At 24.6% G+C, this 13,981-nt stretch overlaps 2 protein-coding genes across 8 annotated transcripts in view; one reads left to right on the forward strand and one right to left on the reverse strand.

The window, feature by feature from the left end:
* LOC122716901 (rho guanine nucleotide exchange factor 10) overlaps nucleotides 1–6,523 on the reverse strand; it is a 38,770-nt gene extending 32,247 nt beyond the window's left edge. For 2 of the 6 annotated variants that reach the window (XM_043940403.1, XM_043940399.1), the window contains exons 1-2: nucleotides 6,378–6,523; nucleotides 828–996 (exon numbers count right to left, since the gene is read on the reverse strand). In XM_043940403.1, coding sequence (XP_043796338.1) covers nucleotides 828–935 — 108 coding nt within the window. In that variant the 5' untranslated portion in view covers nucleotides 936–996; nucleotides 6,378–6,523. Of the gene's footprint in view, nucleotides 1–815; nucleotides 997–5,272; nucleotides 5,905–5,949; nucleotides 6,166–6,377 lie in introns of those variants that run through there. The other 4 variants (XM_043940400.1, XM_043940402.1, XM_043940401.1 and 1 more) reach the window with 4 other exon arrangements.
* A 1,340-nt stretch (nucleotides 6,524–7,863) lies between these two features.
* LOC122716903 (alanine--glyoxylate aminotransferase) lies at nucleotides 7,864–13,199 on the forward strand. 2 transcript variants are annotated; one of them, XR_006347118.1, is made up of 9 exons: nucleotides 7,864–8,183; nucleotides 8,664–8,869; nucleotides 8,950–9,150; nucleotides 9,257–9,414; nucleotides 9,730–9,885; nucleotides 10,322–10,669; nucleotides 11,086–11,224; nucleotides 11,599–11,837; nucleotides 11,924–13,199. XR_006347118.1 is itself a non-coding variant. In XM_043940410.1 (8 exons), exons 2-8 carry the CDS (start codon nucleotides 8,690–8,692, stop codon nucleotides 11,620–11,622), a joined length of 1,206 nt encoding a protein of 401 aa, XP_043796345.1. In that variant the 5' UTR covers nucleotides 7,864–8,183; nucleotides 8,664–8,689; the 3' UTR covers nucleotides 11,623–11,885. The 2 variants fall into 2 exon arrangements, 1 of the variants encoding a protein (XP_043796345.1); XM_043940410.1 differs by lacking the exon at nucleotides 11,924–13,199 and having other exon boundaries at nucleotides 11,599–11,885.
* The last annotated feature ends 782 nt before the right edge of the window (nucleotides 13,200–13,981 follow it).

The raw sequence follows: 13,981 nt of genomic DNA on the forward strand, positions 1-13,981 counted from the left end.
ATTTTTAACTAAAATATTGTGGAATCTTTGAAAAATGTTATTATAATTTTTATTTAATCATAATTTTATTTTTAAAAATAGTTACAACTAATGTTATAAATATTTAGTAAAGTATTATAAATAATTAGTAAAATACTTTTATGATAATAAATTACAATATTAAACAATATAATTTTTGAAATATATTTTTAATAATTTTTAATTGTTAAAATTATTTATACAATATATAATTATATTAATTATTTATATATTAGATTGTATAATACAATAGATTGTAATATTAAATATTATATATGAAAAATATTTTTCACAGAGATAAATCAAATTTTGTAAAGTAAAATTATTTACACATTATAATTATACATATAATTATACATTTACATTTATATTTTTTTATTATTATATTAATTTTTACTTTAAATATGAATAAACTTAAATAAACTTGAAATATAAATATTATAAGAATGTTGTCATTTGTATCTAATTATTTATTTATCAATTCAAATATTTTTATTTGGTTTTTCATTAATTGATCAATTAATAAAATATTTAATAAAAATAAATATATATTAGAATTCATTGAGCATAAGATATATTATAAGCATCATCTAGATATATTATATTATATTATATNATGCTATAATTAATATAATTAATATAATTATAGCAATATTATATCTTATATGTATTACATAAAGAAATAAAATTATGCATATTTATACATGAGAATATTTCAAGCAATTCAGTAGATATATTTTATAACTCATTAAAAATTGAATTGATTTAGAAATGTTGCAATATATAACATTGCATACCGCAAATTATACCTGACTGTGAGGCGGTGGATAAGGTGGAGGTGGTGGAAACTCCAGGTTGACTCTTCGCGGTGTCGGAACACCCGACGCCATTCCTGGTCCCCCTAAAGACGAAGCCATGATGCATCGTTCCGATTATTGGCTAATTAATGCGCTTCTTTTTCATTGTTTTTCGATATTTCTGTAAAAACCATACCGGCTATCATTATTGCTAATTTTTAGTAAACGAATTGCTGAATTGCATTATTTATTGAGTGTAATTACTAACATATTTCATAAAACCTACTAATTTAAAAAAAATCAAATTAAAATTTTATTAATTTAATAATTTTACTATAAAATAAATAACGTAAATAAAATTAATTTTAATTATTATAACTGTTAATTGTAATTGTAAATTAATAGAAGAAAATTAGCAATATTAAATACAAATGAAAAGTAATTTTAAACTTTTAGATGCTATGTATATTTCTTATTTCATATGTATATTTTTTAATATCCTAGATCTTTAATATCCTAAAATCAAATAATTTAAAAATCAAAACTATTGTAATTGTCTATAATCTAACGATAAATATTAAGTATATACATATTTAATCTTTTCACGTGAAATTTATACATATAACTATAAACATAACCTCAATGTAATAGTTGAAGGTTAAAGAAAAAAGAATGTATCAATATCTTTATCCTTATCTTATTAATTCAAATTAAGTTTTAAAATATATTTGAATATTCTGAAATTAAATAACGAATTCAAAATTATTATGATTATTTAACGATGCCAATAATAAATTAAATATCTTTTAAAATCTATAACCACAAACATAACCTCATAATATTGTATATAAATATTCTCAATTTGTCTTATATTTTGATTTTATGCTAAATCATCTTTTTACGAATTCTATGAATATTTAATTTGTTTGTAAATTTATAAAAACAAAATATAATATCATAAAAAAAATTCATATCTATTACATTGCTATTCATATCTATTACATATCTGTTCTTTAAAAAATAATTCACAAAAATATGCAACGAGCGTATGTGTGATTTTCAAAACAATTTTCAATGGAAAATATGTAATTGAATAATAATGCTTTCTGCGAATAAAATTCAATTATCTAAATATTTCTAAAAACTCTTTAAAAATTTTCTAATTAGAAAAAAAAAAAGAATTAATCTTACATTCAATGCAAATGAAATAAAAGTGAAAATAAAAGCATTTACAATTTAAAAAAGAAATTTTAACGTTCAATCTCTCTTCTTCATGATTGAGCAAAAGTTTTGAATATTTGAATAAGAAATGGAAGAAATTTTTAAAAGTTATTCAAGAAGTTTCTTCGTAAACAGATTCGTGCATCTAGACGAGGGGCAAAATTAAAAGAAGAAACAATCTCATGGTAAATGTTGGATCGTATACAATGTCTCCTGTAGAGAGAAAAAAAAAGAAGACAGGTGTGAGATGTGATGCTATAAGCACTCGATGATTGAGATTCAAAATACAGTATATAATTTACTAACGGCGTTAACACATGCAAAGACTTGCAATAATGTTTGCTGGGTGTGAGATTTAGCTAACAAGATAAACGTGTTGTTACTTGCAACATTCACATAAATGTATTCTTTACATCTTACAATAATAACGAGAGAAATTAATTAGTTCGTTTATCATGAAGAATGATATCGATTATCACGATAATCAATTTGAAGAAATACGGATATAATATTTATTATATTATAAAAATGTAAAGAATAAAAAATAACATTCGAAATTACCAATATTAATGATGATCTCAAGAAGACAGTAAAAATCCCAATTCAAGAAATTATAGATAATACTTGCTTAAGCAAGAAATATTCTTTCCTTAATAAATTTATCTTACTTGATATATATACATCTAAATGAGAATTATCTACCAAAAATAATCATATTTGAATGAGTTTAAATTTTATGATTATTGATAATACGATTACAAAAAAAGGCAAATCTTTTGTCTATTTTGATATTTCATATGAATATATATAAAAAATGAAATAAATAAAAAAATATAACAATCACAAAATTTCTAGAATGAAATTTCTCTTGAAAAATGTAACAGATCAAAAAATGTCTGTATTAAGCGAAATATATTCAAATAATAAAATACATATATATAAGAATGAAGAGATCAAAATGAAGAAGCAATAGACAATATATCTTATATAATAAACAATTAATTTCTATTTTCACTTACTTAATAATTATTTAGTAAAATGATTTGGTTGAATTCATAATATTTTTTCAATCAGCATATCGATCGAAATTATTGATATTGAAGTGGCAAATTATATGCATACAAAATAAGAAAATAGTAGGTAACAGTATATTGCTATACAGCAAGACCTTGAAATATTTTTCTCTGGTGGTTATATATTGCTTTTTTCTCGTTTTCATATTTCTAACTCGTTCATTAAACGCGAATGTATCGATATTGAATATATTTATTGACTTTCGTTATGGTAATGTGATTAATTGGAAACATTCAAATATGTATTGAATATTCATCTTTTAATATAAAATTTGTATAAATCTACTAGATTTAAATATATGAATATATAACAGACCAATAAAAATATTTCACTACATTGACCAATACAATATTGACTACAATGTCAAATATAACGCTTATTTGAATATTTAGGTTAACTTTTTTTATGTCAAATTTAACGGAAATATTAAATTATATGAAAATATTTCTTCAAACATTTCCTTTATAATAAAAATTATAATGATATAATAAAATAATTCTATAAAAAAATTCACCATATCCGTCTTATATTAATCAATTTAATAAATTATTATATTTGCTTTAATTACGTAGTCTGTATAGTTGCTCTTGTGACTTTCAAGAACTTCAAACAGTTATTGTTTCCTTACATTATAAACCGTGATCTTAGTTGAATTTATTCTTTTGATAAGAATCGACAGAAGAATGGAATCCTATCTTGTAAATATTTGTGATAAAGTTTACGTGTAGTCACAATATTAAGCCTCTAATATTAACATTTTCATTCAATATTCCCTATTCCTATTCACTATTATTATCAATTTGCTCGTATTGTTTACTAAATTCTTCGATAGAAAAACAAATAATAGAATATTTAAATAGATTAAAATAATTATATTAAAATAATTACATCATAGAGTGTTTAAATTGAATGTCAAATAATAACATATCAAATAATATATTATACATTTGAAATTTCAAAAGTTCATTTAAATTTTTTTATATAAACTATGAGAATTTCTACATACAGATTGTTTACAAATAAGTTTTATAAAAATATATATAATATATATTATACGTATAGTATAATATATAGAATATATTAACATATATATAATATATATATTATAAAAAATACTGCGTAATATATCATAAATATATTTCATACATTTTTCATTTTGCATTGTATATTTTGCATATTTTGATATATTGATAATATTATCGATAAAACATGATTTCTCATATTGAAATATTATTTCCGATATGTCTCGTGCCTCGTCATGAATATATATGTATTTTTGAATAGGATCTAAAAAATCCAAAATGATATCGATGAAGAATCATTAATGAGAATTTCAAGTGATACTGAAAATACTTGATCGCAAGTGTAATGACTTCCACATTATGATTAGCCAAAAAAAATGCATTTCTAAAATTTTACTATAGGAAGGAAAGCTTTTTACGCGTCACGACGACGTTTCTATTTCGTTTCATCCTGAATTAAGCTGAAAGAGAAGCTTTTCGAAATCAAAGCGTATCTAATGTGATTAGATCTGATTTTTGGATTACTATTTGCACTCAATTACTTGGTTTTATATCAATCAATTATTTTCTAATATTATTTAAAGATTATATTAAAAAAATCATCTATTGATTTCTCTCAATAATCATGATCATAACTTGTAACATTTCGCGTAACGATCTATTATAAAATATAGTACACACAATACAGTACACAAATACACATAAAATAAGTAATGGTATTTCGAAATAAGAAAATGATACTATATATACTAAAAATGATACTATAGGTTCAATGATTATGAGTCAAAATTGATATACATATCGTGATATGATCTATATATTGAAAAAATCAAAATTTATTTGAAAGAAATATTATCAATCAAATAAATAATTTAATATATTATAACAAAATAATTTAATAATATCATAACAGAATTAATGAAGAATTTATTAGAATTTATTAGAATATTTTTTTTTAACTTCATAATCTTTTTTAATGATGATAAGACTATTCGTTTAAACTGTTAATTGAAACGATTAGACTGCTTAATAGATAGTAATGATTTCATATACTGAAAACAACATGATGTGAAAGAACTAGAACTCTACTTGAAATAAAATAAAATAAGAATAATAACATAATAACATCAATATACTTGCCGTTCGGAGAAGAGGTATGCTTAAAAGTCAATCCTCATCTCGTTAAGTAATTGGCCGTTGTGAATCCATTTGAAATTCAAAAAAAAGATCCGACGACTGTTTCACAACGTAAACACACTCACGAAGCAAAGATTAGGCCACACACAGGCAGAAAACACAGGGAACCATTCGTTCGCGCCTCGTGCTTAGATAGTTTTGCGTTCGCTCATTGTTGAATGTGGCCAAGCACGCCCCCTTGAGAGACTGGTCGACTGAGGAATGGAGCAGAGAAAAGCGCGACAAAGAGAGAGTTAAACGGAGATAGAGACAAAAACAGAAAGAGAAGATTGCAAAGCGAAGATAGGTACAGGATGGTTGAAGGGAATTCAAGATGAAAGGAGCGAAAGAATACGAGGCGACGACACAAATCGAATGGAACGCATCAATTGCACAAATTTTTTAAATCACGTACACTGATACACTTCATGACTTTGTATAAATAGATAGTCATCTATCAAGACAAATTTTCAACGAGCACTTCAACCACCGCATCGATGAAAACGAATCGACAATTAGAACGATCTGAGACACATATTATAATATTTTCTCAAGAAATGAAGATTAACAAATGATATTGATTTATAATGATGAAATTTGTTTCATGCGATAAACACTGCTTAAGGGAAAGATATATATACCCTTGCTCTGGGAGATTCGTGCGTTTCCTTGGCTACCATGATCCAGTATCGATCGATGTTCTCACGCACGCTTTAGAAACACCCTTCTTGAAATCATTAAATGTTAAAATCGTGATGGATGAAATTTTTATAAAAAAATTTTTAACGGAACACAATAGTAAACACTTGCGTTAACGAACATTCGCAGTATGAATACACATTTCTTCGTTTTACAAATCTCTCTAACTCAACACACAAAGCGTTCCTCCTTGATCGCGGTCTGGCCTCTACTGAGAAACAAGTACGCCAGGGGGCAGTCACGAGCAAGCGGTTCTCGAAGCTGGGAGCCTGAAAACCGTCTTCAGAAATCCCCGGTACCCGTTCATGCACGGTTCCATGGATGTATGAGCCAAACGAGCAAGCAAACCAAGTACGATCCACCCGCTCACCTCGCTATTCGGACTTGAGACGACGACGTTCCATTGTTTCGTTGTCTCCTGGCCCGGGAGCGTGGCACACAGACAGATACGGCTGCAGTAGCGCACGTGCACGCCCGCCCAATACACGCTAATCTTGGCACATGTACGATCAGGTTAAGAAGCACGTACACGCGGACGCGACCGCACACTCTCCGCTATAACCGACCGACCAGTCACGCACGATCTCTCGTTCGTGTATGAATGCTGTAGTCCGGTTACCACCAGACTCGAACCCATCACGAACACAGGCTAACTTATGGACGCACACATATTCGTGCGCGTTTGCTCTTCGGTCGCTCACGAACGAAAAACCAATCACAGTGCTTTGAAGTACCGATGGAAATTTATTATATTCTCTTCTTACCACTTAGTCTTTTCTTCTCAATTTTGCAATCATTTCAGTCAATTTTACGTCCATGAAGAGGTATTTATTACCAACAATTTAATATTGGAACCCCAATAAAGGAAAAACAAAAGAACTAGAAAATAACGAACGAAACAAGAAAACGTGATGCTTGGAGAAATATGAGAGAGATGGAGAGATAAAGAGGAGATAAGTGGGTGGGAGCTAGGTAGAATATAGTGGGAGAAGACAATGTCAAGTAACCAAACTTGACTCTCGATGAATTTGCATTTTCATTTGTTTGTTCAAGTAACAGAAAATTTGTTTCTTCTTTATATATATATATATATTATTTAGTATTGATAATAAAGAAGCATAATAATAGGAATCATATATATACGTACATAGACTTTGAAAATAAAAAATAATCGTATTTTTAATACTCATGATAACAGTATTTATATTCTTATTTCTCAGAATTTATATCATATTTGTAAAAATATGATATATATTTTGTATCTATGTTTTTTGTATTTCCAACATTGATTACATAATATCGTAACCATAATCTTATAATTAGTATATTTTTAAAAATTTAAAAGAATTATACAAAATAAAATAAATATTTAAAAATTTTTCTTGATTATTAGTATTATTATATTAATATTAATATAATAATATTAATATTAACTTCTATCTATATATTTTCTAAAAGAAATGCTACATTAATACAGTTCGTGAGGTTATAAATGAAATGCATATCAATCAAGAATACATATAAAAGAAATTATTTTCATCACAATTATGAACCAAATAATATTTTATGATTGATTCATGAAAAAGTGTAGTTAGCAATATTTCTTATTCACATTAATAATAATTCAATTAATAATTTACTTATTTATGTAAATTACGATAATATTCAAGAGGTTATCAAATCGCAATAACGTATTAAGCTATTTTCGTCTTTCAATGAAAAGATTTCTTTGTATTCTCATGTCAATTCAGCCACAATTAGTAATTTCATAAATCTTGAAATGTCTTGTTCATTATCTATTTTCTTCTATTTAATATTGCTTCTATTTAATATAAATTAATAACTTGTCTACATAATGCCTATAACATTCGAATAATTAAAACAATAATTGCATGATCTTTGCATAATTAATTAATGAAAATTTCTTGTTTCAAACGACAAATATCGTCACGATATCATGTTAAAGAAATGCTTCTTTCATCACTGATTTGTTACATAAACTAAAATTATCCCGGCTTATCGAAGTCTAATGTATTTCATGATTTCACAAGTTTACTGTAACTGTGGTAAGTTATATCTAAATAGAAAACACTTCAGTCATAAAGAAACTTCTATACATAGCACTGGTTCAATTATCAACTGGAAATCTTACTTTAATAAGACTGGTGTGCAAATTGTGAGTGATAGATTCGCATAATATTTTATAATTTAGATATTATATATAATATTATAATATTAATAATATAAAATTTTATATTAATTATATTATATAAAAATAATAATATTACTTTTTGATAAAAAATGAAAAAAATATATCTTTTGAGATAAAATGTCTTACATAATTTTTTATTATAGCATATTAAATATTTAATAATATTAAAATATATTTTTGAAAATAATATATTAAATTAAAAAAAAAATATGAGTATATTATATATATATATTTTTCTATAAATGATATAATAAACATTTTATTTAAATGAAGTAATTGAAAATAATGTTCTTACAATAATAATGGTAATATTCTTATTAATTTATTATTAGTGCATTAATCAGAATTATTTGTTATTTTAAAGATTTTAAACAAATTTAATAATTATTAAAAATTTAAAAATTATTTATTTATTTATAGTATTATTTTTTTTCTAATTTTTAGAATAATTTAAAGAAAAATCAATTAATATGATGAATTATAAATGGAACAAATTGGCAGTTCATAAGGAACCGCCTCAAATACTTCGAACTAAATTACAATTGCCGATAAAAACTTTAATGAGTCCTGGACCGACTAATTGTTCGAAACGAGTTCTTCGATCTCTACAGAATCAAATTCTTGGGCATCTTCATCCAGAATTTTGTATGGTGATTATTTCATTTTCCTCGCTTAAATAACACTATTAAAGAATAAAAATAGAATCAGTTAATATAGTTTTTATTTATAGTTAATGGACGAAATTAAGGAAGGCCTTCAATACATCTTTCAAACTAATAATAGACTCACTTTGGTACTAAGTGCATCAGGTCATGGAGGTATGGAGGCTTGTTTAACAAATTTACTCGAACCTGGTGAAACTGTACTCATTGTCAAGTGTGGAATTTGGGGTCAACGAGCAGCTTGTATGGCCAATCGACTTGGTGCAAATGTATACAAGAAGAATAAATTTTAAAAAACAATAAAATTCAAAATATTAAAATATATCATGATTTAAATTTTTATATAAATTATATAAATCATATTTTAAAATATAGGTAAAATTATTAGAAACAGAATGCACTAAAGGAGTCACATTGAAAGAATTAGAAATTGCTTTAGAACAGCATAGACCAGTCGTAGTCTTTATGGTCCAAGCTGAATCTTCCACAGGTGTGAAACAACCATTAGAAGGTTTTGGTGAAGTTATTCATAAGTATTTTCTTAAATTTCTTTATAAATATTATTATTATTATTATCAATTGAATATTTGTTTATAAAATATGCATTTAATTTTTTAATTGCATTCTATTTAAAAAATCTCTATAAACAGATATAATTTAAAATCACTTTTTAAACAAAATTACAAAATTTCTTCAAAGAAAAATTATTAAAAATATATTTATTAAATTGATATAATAAAATATTTTTTAAAACATTAAAGATAAAATTAAATAAATATTTTATAATTTATATTATAAAATCAATTGTTTATTACAGATTGATAAAAGAATAAAATAAATTATTTTAGATACAATGCTCTGCTTATCGTTGATGTGGTTGCATCATTGTGTGGCGAGCCATTCTTTATGGATTCTTGGGATATCGATGCAGCTTACGCGGGCAGCCAAAAAGCCATTGGTGCCCCTCCAGGACTTGCACCTATTTCCTTTAGTCCGCGAGCAGAGTACGTAATCACATCGTGGTTTCCTTTCTTTCTTTTTAACCGCAATCTTTTGTACTGTATAAATGTGAAAAAGGGTATAGAATATCAATTAAATCAAATCATCAGAATGGTTAGCATGGTTTATTCGATAGTTCTGTGATTCATAACTGTGAATCGTTAATAAATTTTTATTTGATATGATACTCTGATAGATTTCGAATTTGTTATTTCTAATTATGCATAATGTATCAAGAAAGAACTTATTTTTATCTATATTCATTTTTTTTTCTTTTCTTCTATATAATTTTTAAATTATTTCTGTGTCAATTAATGTGTAATATCTAACATTTTGCTCTTATCTTAATATTTATTCTTCATTATTAATAATTTATTGGCATTTCAAAATTTTATTAAAGAAAATGACAAATGTTTATAACAATTTCATGATTTTTGTTAGAAAGAAATTGTTTGAAAGAAAAATAAAACCTTTCTCGTTTTATTGGGATCTTACAATTCTTGGAAATTATTGGAAATGTTTTGGAAATGAGGATCGTGTATATCATCACACTATGAGTGCTACACTTCTTTATGGTCTTCGTGAAGCATTGGCAGAAATCGCAGAAGAGGGTCTTCAAGCATTATGGAACAGACATGCTGCCGCAGCTGTCAGATTAAGAAAGGGTCTTGAATTACGAGGTCTTCAATCTTACGTAAAAATTCCACAATATCAATTATCTACGGTTATATCTATACAGTTGCCACCTGGTGTTGATGATAAAATTGTTATTCAACGAGCCATGGAAAAGTAAGTCTCTTTTTCAAGTTATAATGAAATTACTTTAATTTGTTTTGACTTAAAAAGTGAAATACTTAATAACATTCAATTATAAAACAGCAAAAAACTATATAAAATGAAAATGGTGCAATCAATCATACTTACAATAGTAAACGCAAAAATAAAAAAAAAAAGAATATAAAAAAGAAAAAATATCAGCAAAAGAATATCGAATTAGATATCGAACAAGATAGATTAATTTCAAAGCAATCGTTTATTTATTGATATCTTTGGGGATAATAAATTGCCGATTATAGAATAACGCAATTTATCATTTATGAAGTAATATATATTATTTTATTTTAAAGCCTTTATGTCATATGTTTTTCGTTTAATTTTAAATTTTTTGTGATTATCCGTGATTACATATAGTGTGATTTTTTTAGATACAAGGTTGAAATTAGTAGAGGCTTGGGCCCAACTGTTGGAAAAGTTTTGCGGATTGGATTGCTAGGAGTTAACGCCACCCCCGAAAAAGTCGATTTTGTTCTACGTGGTCTGGACGAGGGTTTGAAATATGCATCGGTATCGAAATTATAAAGAAAAATGGAAATCACATATATTAGATTTAAAAGAATTAATATATATATATATTTTGTTGAATAATTTCATATCATTTTATATATTATTATGATATGATATATTATTATGATATAATTATATAAATCTTAAATTATTAAATATATAATTTCCAATATATAATTTAATATATCAAATATTAAAGATTCTTATTTTATAAATATTCAAATATAATATTTAAATTCGTATAATAAATGAAATCTATCTTCAATTCATATAATTTTCTATCTGTGTAATTTTATTATTTTTATTGCTGTATAAGTGATATCGACAATTGATTCAAATTATATAATATAAATAAATTCTTTTTTATATTTTAGATTTCAATCATAGTTAGAATCTAAATAAAAAAAAAACATTATATTTAATAGAAGATTCAAAACCGATTATTCGGATCCAAATACAGATCTTAATCATAATAGAAGCTTAAATATATTAATAAAAGAAAGTGATAGTTCTTATATGTACATTATCACTATCAAAAACTAAAAGTGATGATTATATATATAGAAAAAAATTGTGTAAAACTACGTCTTTTATAACATATTTCAAGATCAAAGTATGTATATGAGAAAGCTTTTTTACTAGAATTATTAATATTTTATAAAATACTAAAAAATAAAAAGATAAAATAAATTCTTTTAGTTGTGATGCTCTTTTAAATCGTTGACATTGTATCACTGCGCGCGGGGAACCGTTCTTTATGGATTCTTAAGACGTCGATGCAGCTTACGCGGCAGCCAAAAGGCATTCCATATCTCTCCGAAGATACTTTCGTCTATTTCATTCAATCCACGAGCAGAGTACGTAATGATATTGCGGTTTTCTTTTTAACCGCAACTCTTCTGTATAGAGTAACCGTGAAAATCGGCACTCTCTAGAATATCAATTCAATTCGTAAGGTCATCACGATGACTTGCACAATCTATTCGGTATTTTTGTGATTCATAACTACGGATCGTTGATAAATTCTTACAGAATGATAATTTGATGCCTTTTGAATTATTACGTTGTTATCGGTTATCTGGGAAAAAAATCTTTTTTTACTTATTTATGTTCACTTATTATTATTAACTTTTCCATGCATCTTATTTTTAATATCTTAACATTAATTTTCTATTATTATCAATAATTCGTTACTATTACTATTAATTTACCAACATTATATCTTTACATTCAATTATTATAAAGTGACAAATATTTGTGGAAATTTTATTATAACATTTTCTTTGTTATAATGGAAAGAAATTGTTTGGAAGGAAAGTGAAATCCTCGTATTACTGAGACTTTATAATTCTTGGAAATGAGTGAAACATTGGTAGAAATCGCAGAAAAAAACCTTCAAGAATATATCATAGAATATTCATTGCAGCTATTAGATTAAGAAAGATTAAAAATTTAAAAGATTAAGATATTAAAAATCTTAATTATGAAATTTTCAATCTTATGTGAAAATTTCATATAATATAAATTATCTACGATTATTTGTATAAAGCTGCCATTTGATGTTGAGAATTCGGCGAACTAAAAGTTATTTTTGTCTAAATTCTAACAAAAATATTTTCATCTTTTTTTATAAAAATTTCATCTTTTTTTTAAAAATAAATGTTTAGCATATTACTATTTTGATAAAAGTTTTAATTATTTATATTTTTTATGGGTTTATACATATGTAATATATAATTTGATATCTTTAAATATAAGGTTGAAAGTGGCAGAGATTTGGATCTAACTGCTGGGAAATTTATGAATTGGATTACTAAGAATTAATACAATATTTAAAAAAATAAATCTTGTTTTATATATTTTGGACGAGGGTTTCAAAGAAATAAAAAAAAATGAACAAGAAAAATTATAATCAAGTGTTTTTATAATTATACAATATAAGTATCTAATCACACATTTATCAAACTAAGAATTACTATATATATTTAATATATTATTATATAATTATATAATTGCACATTATTACTATTACATAGTCTTGAATTGTCAAATTTAATACATTACAATTTAATACAATTTTCAGTACATTATTTAGTACAATATATATATGTACATGTATATATATATTTATAGATATGTGTAACGTAATATAGATATAGAATATATATATGTATAAATATATATCATATAATAAAGTAATAATAAGTATAGATATGTATAGTCCGGCTATAGATATAATAGTTTATAAAACTTATTTAGTGAAAAACTAAAAATGATTTAATTATTCAATATTATTAATAATATAATAAATAAAATTAAATATAAAAAATATCATTAATTTCAGCAATTGAATGCCATATTATATTTTCAAATGAACTATAGATTTTGTCTATAATTTTATCTATATTTTATTTATCAATATACTTACTATCAAATATTCAGAATTTTGTTTATTTTCAATATATTTTCATGTTATATTCAATATCAGAATTATTTTTTATATAATGAAATAAAAATTTAATATTTTAAATTAAAACATTATTAGAGCATAAATAATCAGTTTATTGTGAATTTGTTATATCATAGCAAATTTTATATTTCTCATAATCTTCGCCGATGTCTTATAGGTACAGTATAATAGGCATATAATGTTTTATCAACATCTAATATTAAGAAATAAAATCTGCGGCGTCACATGTTTCAACCAATACAACAAACACACAAATGAGACTCAAGTGTATTTGTTTATTAATGGAA

Source organism: Apis laboriosa, unplaced genomic scaffold, assembly GCF_014066325.1.
Source record: "Apis laboriosa isolate Shangri-la unplaced genomic scaffold, ASM1406632v1 scaffold49_cov149, whole genome shotgun sequence".
In the NCBI taxonomy this organism is placed as follows: domain Eukaryota; kingdom Metazoa; phylum Arthropoda; class Insecta; order Hymenoptera; family Apidae; genus Apis; species Apis laboriosa.